We start from the raw sequence: 10329 nt of genomic DNA on the forward strand, positions 1-10329 counted from the left end.
TTCGAATTTAAACGTTTGTTTTTTTCTCAACAAGTCACTCAGTGGTTTCGCAATCAAGGCATACGACGGTATGAATTTGAAGTACCCAGTCAATCCTAAGAAAGACTGAATTTGTTTCAGTGTCGTTGGCTGCGGAAAACACTTTATAGCTAGCATCATTACTTCAGAGGGTTGTACCTTTCCGTCTTCTATAATGTACCCTAAGAACGTTACCCTTTGTTTCAGGAATTGGCATTTACTTTTCTTTATCTCTAGCCAGTAATCTTTGGCAACCTCCATAACCATCCTCAACCTGTCGATCCCCTCTTCTTCAGTGGAACTAGGGATTAAGTTATCATCCATATAATAAATTCCATAGATTTCCTCGTTAAATATTTAAAGATGTGACTTATAGACCGTTGGAAAACAGCAGGGCTGTTGCAAAGTCCAAAAGGGCATTTTAAAAATTCGTATTGTCCATGATGTGCAACAAATGCAGTGTATTTGACGCTTTCTTCCTCAACAGCAACGTGAAAAAATCCATTTCGAAGATCGATCGTCGAGAAGTAATTCCCATCTTGAAGCTTGTCCAATACATCTTCAATTAGGGGAAGGGGAAATCGGTCTTTCACAATGTTTCTGTTAAGCTGCCTGTAGTCACAGCAAATTCTAGTCCGACCATCTTTCTTTTTAAGTAGCACAAGCGCAGTCCGACGAACTTGGTCTTACCACTCCCTCTTCCAGCCATTCTTCTATTTGTTTCTCTACTTCTTCCCTTTCTGGTGCTAACAGTCTTCTAGGTCTATGCTACACTGGTTCTTCATTTTTCAGGATTATTTTCATTTTAACATCGGTCGTCTTAGTCTTCTTCGGCTCATACCCTTCAACAAGCTCTCTTACTTCATTGCGATTTTTCTCAAACTTGATGTGGCTTAAATTAATGGTTTCCACTTCGTTTGCTTCGTCAAATGCAATTTTCATTAAAAAGTTATCTTTTTGCTTCTTAAAGATCATGATTTCTCCATCACTTACACTTGTGACAATAAATCATTACTGACTATACACTTGAAATTAGAGGCCTCGGTTGGTATTACACGGATTTTTAAAATAAATTCTTCGTTATTTACCATTACTTTTTTATCGAAATATCCTAATGGTAGCACCTTATTTGATCCAATACCTTTCAGTGTGATGAAAGATTTATCCATTAGTATATTTCCAAATTAAAAGTGATAAATGGTACTTCTTATAGCACTGATATCACTTCCAGTATCGAAAATCGCACCATCTATAATGAGTTTCACACTATTCCTCGATACCACTTCCATAGTGGCTACATTTAAAGTACTGGTACTCGCACTCGCGTCCTCGCGTCTCGGCTGCTTTTTAGGACATTTTTTCGCCACATGTCTAAATCCATTGCAAGTGAAACACTTTAAACCCTTTTCTTTATCGGGACACTCAGTAGACTTATGACCTTTGGCGCCACAATTAAAACACGATATAACTTGACTTTTTTTAGGTTTATCGTCCCTTGCTCTCTTTTCTTGAGACCCGTCCCCTGTATCAAAACTTCACACTCTATGCTAACTCTACTTCCAATTTCGAGCATAGCTAATGCATATTCTTGTACTGATTCTTCACGCTTCTTCTTTCTTGCCATCAGCAATGTGTGTATTTGGGCACTATTTACTTTTACCTCGAACTCCGTTTTTAGCCTCTTCTTTAAGGTAGACCACGTCTTGATACCTTTTTCCGCCTGAACAAACATTTTCGCAAGTCCTCTCAATGACTTTTTCGCAAAAATCAGTTTTTGAAGTTCATTCCATCCTGTTACTTCAGAAGTCAGCAATCCACTTCTCAATTGGATAATCGTATTTGCCGTCAAATGGTCTTATGCTATCCTCAACGTCTCTGAATGTTAAAGCGAAAGAATCTCTGTTAAATCTTCGGGGAACCGTCTGCACCCCTCCAACATTTCCGTCATCTTCGTCGTTTCTACATTCTTCTTCATTTTCCGTCTCTTCGTCTTCTTCATCACCTTCTTCATCGTCTTCGTCTTTTCTATCATCAATTTGCAAGTCTTTCAAAAAAGTACAGATTCGTGTTACTAACACTTCACTAGTACCGGCATAATCAACATCTAATATGTGACAAATTGAAATAAAATCGGTTAGCCCTAAACTTCTCTTAACCTCATTTATTTTCTCGATCAATTAGTCAGAAGCCTCATCGAACCCATAGCCAGAAAAAGCACGTAAAGCTTTCCTTGTTTTTTGCGGTTCAACCTCATTGCCATACGCAACCACATGCAAAGCTTTAACGGCCTTGAGCGCACTATTTTTAATATTTTCTCTATATCTCTTAATGTAGTCATATTTTCGATTCAAATTTAAAAATGCTAAAGAAAATTTAAAACGAAATCTCAACTAAGCGAAAGTCGTGTACGTACGTATACTCTTCCTCATTACATATACCAAGTTAAAAAGTAAATAAATATGCCAGTTTTATAGACAATCAAAATAACTAAGAAAGTAATATTTCACATTTAGAAAAGACTCAAATCTTTTATTAGAAATGTAGATATAGTATCTAAACAAATACCTAAGCAACCAAAATATTATTTATAACAAGACTAAAAATATTAAAATAAATACGTTAGTAACAGTCTTTACGGGAGGTTACATTAATCTCTTTTCATAATCGTTGAACCAGGCATTAATCTTCGCGTTAATAAGATTGGTATAATTAAATCTCTTACCTCAGCACATACAATACTTTTTACCAAAACCATAAACTAGTAGCAATCAGGTGCAAATCGTACAATTGATCTGGCGGTTCCATCGTCTTCATCGGCAGCAACGGCTGGCTATCTGCTATCTTGCCTCCAACAATGACAACTGGGGTGGTATGAGAAATGTTTATTCTTCGTTAGTTAACACAAAGCGGCAGCTTCTAAGTCCAGCAATCTGTTGAACTAATCAGGTCTACGGCAATCAAATAAATAAATTTTCTTTGTTCTCGGCACTATCCCAGTCGAGCCCCCAAATTGTAGGCTTTTTAATGTTTGTCTAGGGTTTTAATTAGCATACAATACACAGCTTCTTGAGAATAACAGTAGTAACAATTCGAGGAGGAGTATTCGTCTTTACACCTTCCTCGTCGTATCTCAATTTCTGCCTCGCAACAGCAAATTATACACTAGGCGATATTAAGTAAACACACACTAATATTATGGATATGAAAATAATAAATATCTACAGAATCATCAAAACGTCAAAAACTTCTGTTGACAGTCAACAACTATCATACATATCTACAATAGTATCATTTAAATGCATTATTAATTGATAAAAGAATTATTTCAAATATGTTTCCTGTTTTTAAATCCTGAACTGTACCTATACAATAACAAAGGGAATGATGTTTTGTTCCTGGATTTTTTAATATATCTCAAATAATTTGTGTCTTTAGATTTTAGAGAGTGGGGATATTAAATTTTATATATTATGGAGATCCATTTAGACCTATTTAATAATAATCGTTAAAATATGAATGAAAGACATATATAAGATGTTTTGCTGAGAAAACCTGGTACGCCATTAGTTTCCACAAACTGTTAGAGTCTTAATTTAAGACGAGACTACAAGATATTTATTATTTACCGAAAAATTATATTAAAACTATAAGCGTGTATAGTAGTTAAACAGTGGGCATTCCTAGCCACTTCAAGGTCACTCCAGGCTACCACCGGGCTGCCGCCATACGGAGCCGGCACCAGGTCTCCAGCAGCAGCTCCAAGGTCACGCTGAAGAAGTGTCAGTGGGAACGGTGACGGCGGTGACAGCCTCTTGGTATCAATCTTTTTGTTATAAGGTAGAAAATATAAGAAACGAGCGCGCGCGCGTGGGTTTAAGATAACAACATGATGATGTAACTTTTCTGGAATATGGCCACAGCTGTGTATGACTAATATCACATAAGATGCCAATATATAAACAAAGGCGGAGGCTTCAGATAAAAATCGACTGAAATTACTCATGACAAATGTATTATTTAAAAAAATAAATCCCGTGTCGAATCAACATATGAGTTGTTCTGTTTTAGCGTTTGCTTTGATACTCTCTTGGATGCATAAAAGTTTTATTTTCTAATGTAAACAAACATATTTCTCCGGCTTCATATGAGAACGTGACTATAAGTATAAACAAAATTTAATCATATAGTTATTATCGCATAAAATAATATTACGCCGACAATCGAATATTTACGTATAAATATCAGTTGGGAAAGGTTATTTTATGCTATTATTACAATTTGCATATACAGGGTGTCCACCGAAAGGTGTTTTAAATGGATTTTACATTTGAATTATTTGACAAAATTATAGCAGCTGTCTTTTATTGTAGAGGTTGACATGACTCACGTTCTTGGAAAACAATGATGATGTCATCACTATTTCCGTTCCAGCTGTTGTTTTTATTACAGTTATGTAAACAAATGTATGATTTATTACCTTTTTCTTGGAATTTTGTCGGGCTTTTAAGCAGTTATGTAAACAAACTTCAAAGGCGGTATGCGCCATAATTTTTTCTCGGAAATTGATATATAGATGTATTTCTTGGAAAATACGTGACCAAAGCGTTGTTTATATTACCGTTATGTAAACAAATACATGATTTATTACCCTTTTCTTGGAATTTTGTCTGGCTTTTAAACAAGTTTCAACATGTAGCTGTGGTCCTAGCGTGGGAACTTGTAGATTAGCGGGTGATGAAATATTTCATAATGTTGCATAATGTTGTGCAATGGCTTTATCTGTCCAGCGTTTCAGAGGCTTTTGATGTAAAACTGGATATAACCGGAAATAACCGGTTATAACCGGAAATAGCCGAACGCGTCGACTATAAAAGCCTGTGGACTCGTGAAAAGGTCTCATTTGCTTTCGAAATTTGTTCGAGTGCACGTGATTGTTTTCTTTGCTTTTCAAAGTCGTGTTAAACTTTTTTTATTGAAATACAAAATGTCAGTTGCCGAGACCGTGTGTGATGTCAGCTGTAAAATTATTAAACTGACCAAAAAATCGTTGACTCTGTTGAAGACCGATGACGAGATTAACAGACATATCAAAATTATAAATAAAAATATCGGCGTAATAAACGAGGCCATCAAAATTAAAATTCACAAGATTGATAAGAATGAGAATATATTCCGTTTGGAAAACAATTTGGCGGTGCTGAAATATTATCGTGAACAGCTAAAACAACTGAAAATTAAAAATAAAGTGTCCGGAGGTTCGGTAGTGCGTCCCAACAAGAAGAATTTGGTGTGGCAAGATGTGAAATCGTGCTTCAAGAGTCGTGTGCGGTCGGGAATCATCGTGAACGTTAGTCTCAAGGAACCTAAACAGTTTCTAAAAAAATCATTTCGTAGTTTTTCTATAAAAGCGAAGAATGCTTTAAAAGACTCGTTAATTAAAGTAAATTTAGTTTTTGAAGGAAATTTCGTAAAATTAAATGACGGGGAAGTAGATTTAAAATCATTCGGGACAAAAAACGAAATTATTGACCACAGTACAAATATAAAACAGTGGTGGGAAGACAATGTTGTTCAGCCTATACTACACAAACTAGAAAACTTTGAACATCGTAATAGCGGCTGGACTTTGTTGGAAATTATCGGGTTACGTGTAAATATAAATAATTATTCACCGATTACCGTGGGCTCGTCAACGTACGTTGAGATGCCCGAGTTTATTAAAAACAAAACGTGTGTTGTTAACGTAAAGAATGATGATGAATATTGTGTTTTATGGAGCATAGTCTCTGCTCTACATCCAGCTAAAAGAGATACAGCTAGAATTTCATCATATCCCGATTTTCGTGACATATTAAAATTTGACGGCATAGAATTTCCTATAACTTTGAAACAAATTCCAAAATTAGAGCGTCTAAATAACTTGGCAATTAATGTGTACGGCATTGATAAGAAGGAAGTCCTACCGGTATGCTTGAGTAAAAACGATAGCAAACGAGTTATAAATTTACTAATGGTCCCGGCATATTCGGTTCAAGATAACGACTGTGACGAAACACCTGTTTATCACTTTGCGTGGATAAAAAACATGTCGCGTTTATTATCCAAACAAATATCTAAACATAACGGCCAACAACATATTTGCAATCGTTGTCTTAATCACTTCTCCGAGCAGCGTCTTTTAGATGATCACATAATATATTGCAATTATAAAACAAATACTTGCAAAGTAGAACTACCAGGTGAGCAAGAAAAATTTTTACAGTTTAAAAATTATCGTTTCAAAGAGAGGGTACCGTTCGCCGTTTATGCAGATTTTGAATGCATTTTGGAACCGTGTGACGAGAACAACGATCTAAATTTAAATACTCGAAATGTACAAAAACATACCGCGTTTAGTGTCGCCTATTATCTTAAATGTTCATATGATGATAGTCTCTCGCGTTTTAAATTGTATCGGGGTAGTGATTGCCAGGAGTGGTTCGTCCGGGAACTTGAACATATTGCCGACGAGGTGAATAACATCCTATCTCACCCGAAGCCCATGGAGCCTTTGACTGCCGCGCAAAAATTCGAACATGACAACGCGAAATTTTGTCACATTTGCGAAAAACCGTTTACCAGTTTCGATATCAAAATTATGGACCATTCACATCTAAATTCAGTTTACCGGGGGCCTTGTCATAATTCTTGTAACTTAAATTATACAGACAGTCACGTTATACCGGTCGTTTTTCATTGCTTGTCTTCTTACGACAGTCACTTAATCATACGTCACTTGGCTACGTCATTTGAGGGCAACATTTCACTTTTACCAATAAATAAGGAAAAATATATTTCCTTCACAAAAGACGTAAAGGATACCAGAATCAAATTGAGATTTATAGATTCTTTCCGGTTTATGGCTGACAAAATCGAAAAATTGGCCTCATACCTCGACGACAGCCAAAAAAGAATCACTAAATCTCATTGTGATTCGGAGGAGACTTTCCGCCTTTTGACGAGGAAAGGTGTTTTTCCTTACGATTATCTAAATTCGTGGGAAAAATTAAATGACACAACATTACCGACTAAAGACGATTTTTATAGTAAATTGACTGACGAAGCTATTTCAGACAGCGAGTACGAGCACGCTACAAATGTCTGGAATACATTTAATATTCAAAATTTGGGGGAATATTCGGACTTGTACCTGAAAACTGACGTTCTACTTTTGGCTGATATTTTCGAAAATTTCCGTGAAAATTGTCTAAAAACTTACGGTCTTGATCCTTTACATTATTACACCTCCCCCGGTCTGGCCTTTGATTCCATGCTCAAAATTACTAAACAGACATTAGAATTACTGACGGACATTGACAAAGTTTTGATGATCGAGAAGGGGATCCGAGGTGGCGTAGCCCAAGTGTCGAACCGGTACTCAAAGGCTAACAACAAGTACATGGGTGAGGCATACAATCCGGACGAACCCGATAAGTACATCATGTACTATGATGTAAATAACTTATACGGCGCGGCGATGTCTCTTCCCCTTCCAACCGGGGGATTCGAGTGGGTACCCGTCGATCAATTCTACAACTTGAATATAACCGATTTAGCAGATGATGCTGAAATCGGTTATATTTTAGAAGTGGACATTGAGTACCCGCCCGAACTTCATGAACTCCACAAAGACTTACCCCTGTGCCCGGAACAAATGGTTCCCCCAGGAGGCAAACAATCAAAATTACTGACAACACTTTTTTCGAAAACCGGTTACGTTATCCATTACAGACAATTGAAACGGTGTATTGAGCGGGGATTAAAGATTACTAAAGTACACAAAATTCTTAAATTCAACCAATCGGCTTGGTTACAAAAATACATAAATTTAAATACGGATTTACGGAAACAGGCGACTAACGAATTTGAGAAAAATTTCTATAAATTAATGAATAATTCTGTCTTTGGTAAAACCATGGAAAATGTGCGAAAACATAAAGACGTTAAACTGGTCACACAATGGGAGGGTCGATATGGGGCAAAAAATTTGATCGCGAAACCAAATTTTCACAGTTTAACAATTTTCGATGAAGACATGGTTATAGTAGAGATGAACAGACTCAAAATTAAGTTCAACAAGCCGATTTATGTTGGATTTAGTATTCTGGACCTTTCCAAAATTATACTTTACGATTTCCATTACGATTATATTAAACAAAATTTCGGCAATCAGGCTAAATTATTGTACACGGACACTGACAGTTTAATATACGAATTCACGGACATTGACATTTACGAGAGCATGAAGAGAGACATCCAGCTGTTTGATACATCAGACTACCCCGAAGATAATGCGTACGGTATGCCTCGCGTCAACAAAAAAGTACTAGGTCTTATGAAAGATGAAAGCTGTGGGAGAATAGTTACCGAGTATGCCGGGCTCAGAGCTAAAATGTACTCGTATAAAGTCGAGGGAAAACCCTCAAATATGCGTATCAAAGGACTTACTCGATCAGCCGTAAAACACATTACTTTCGAAGATTTCACGAATTGCCTATTTAATCAAAACACACTGGTTAAAGAGCAGAGACTTATACGTTCCAAACATCACGATTTATATACAATTAAACAAAATAAATTGGCTCTCAGTCCGTACGATGACAAGCGCATAATAAATTACGTCACCACAGACACGATCCCGTGGGGATATAATTTCCAACAAGCAGCGACTTGTTCGACCACTCCCATGGAGTTCTAAGTCGAAATAAATAGCGCGATATAGTAAACGTTGACATCATTCGTCTTTCTACCGTTGTTCGCGATGGCCGACTTAGACATTCAATTGCAATACGAACTTGTTAAAATTTCACAAAAGACTTACGAAGATTTCCTTCAAAAAGCCATTTTTGACGATAATTTTCAATTAATTGACAAAATTCTGGAAAAAATCGTGATTCCCGACCGTGCAATATATTGGCTAGCTTTGCGCGATAAATGTAACATCGGGTTGATGAAAAAAATCTTTGCCAAAAAACTTCAATATGATATATTTATCGAACAACTGCAAAATATTTTCCAAAAGGAATATATGTCTCATATTAGCCTCGATATTTTACGTCAAATTATAAAGAGTCATTATCCAATATTAAATTCATTTAATCGGTATTATTTGGAAAAATTATTGGTCAACGGTGATCCGTCATTGGTTGATCGACATAGTCAATGTTTCTCGGCAAAAAATATTTTTCTAAATTACAAAGAAATCGATTGGTCAATAGATAAGGCCGTTTGTGAGGCCGCCTACTTTACTCAATATAATTTTTTGGAAACTTTACACCGGGTAATTAAAGAAAATAATTTAATTTTTAAATTAAATGTAAAAACTAATGAAACACATAGGCAGCTGATGGTATGGCTCCAGGAGAACGTCTCCAAGGGTACCAATGGTCAAGGTGTTGGATGGTCATCTGGCCCAGACAGCAGCAAATGGCCATCAAAATTAGTTGGGGATTATTCTCAGACATTATATATGTTAAATAAATATTATTTGTAAATTTTTTTTTTTGTTATTGTATTGTATATAGATATTGTTTTTTGTAAATATATTATATATTAAGGAAAAAATGTATTATTTAATTAATAAATTTATATATTTTTATATTTGTGTTTTATTTCACTTTAATTTTAAGTAATAATAAAAAACATTAATATTGTTTAAATATGAGTGTGACAAGGAAAAAATAAAAAGAGAAAAATATTCAATAAAAAAACATTAATATTCTTTAAATATGAGTGACAATGAAAAAAATTAAAAATAAAAATATTCAATAAAAAAAAAACATTAATATTCTTTAAATATGTGTATGTGTGACAAGGAAAATAATAAAAAGAGAAAAATATTCAATAAAAAAACATTTATTTTGATAAAAAATAGTAATATATAATAACATAATAATAGTAATAATAAATAATAATTAAATTTAAAATATATAAAATATATTATTATTGCCCCGCTGTGGTGGTGGTTTCCAGGCATCCGTGGGCTTCTAATAGCCTACGGTACAGCTCCTTGTCTGTAACAATGAGAGAGCAATTTTTAGATATAATTTTTTAAATATTGAACAAACGTTAACGTACCTTTTAATATTTCCCGAAATGGGATTAGTTTTGGAGGTCCATCTTTCTCCTTCTCCTCCTCCTCTTTATTTCTTTTAATATTTAGTATGTCCCACACATATTGTGGGACGGTGCACAATTTACATGTACAAGATATTCCATTAAACAATTCACTCATAGTAATAACTCTGTGCTCTGTCATTGCTGCTACTGCTA

General features: G+C 35.2%; 1 protein-coding gene across 1 annotated transcript; it reads left to right on the forward strand.

Annotated features, from left to right (window-relative positions):
* Window positions 1–4785: 4785 nt before the first annotated feature.
* Window positions 4786–9574, forward strand: LOC111692495. Its single transcript, XM_023456538.1, has 2 exons — window positions 4786–9337; window positions 9397–9574. Exon 1 carries the CDS (start codon window positions 5003–5005, stop codon window positions 8753–8755), a length of 3753 nt encoding a protein of 1250 aa, XP_023312306.1. The 5' UTR covers window positions 4786–5002; the 3' UTR covers window positions 8756–9337; window positions 9397–9574.
* The last annotated feature ends 755 nt before the right edge of the window (window positions 9575–10329 follow it).

Source organism: Anoplophora glabripennis, unplaced genomic scaffold (genome assembly GCF_000390285.2).
Source record: "Anoplophora glabripennis isolate ALB-LARVAE unplaced genomic scaffold, Agla_2.0 scaffold1742, whole genome shotgun sequence".
NCBI lineage: Eukaryota > Metazoa > Arthropoda > Insecta > Coleoptera > Cerambycidae > Anoplophora > Anoplophora glabripennis.

Coding starts and splice junctions, on each gene's coding strand:
- LOC111692495 (XM_023456538.1), top strand. CDS start 5,003: ATGTCAGTTGCCGAGACCGTGTGTGATGTCAGCTGTAAAATTATTAAA.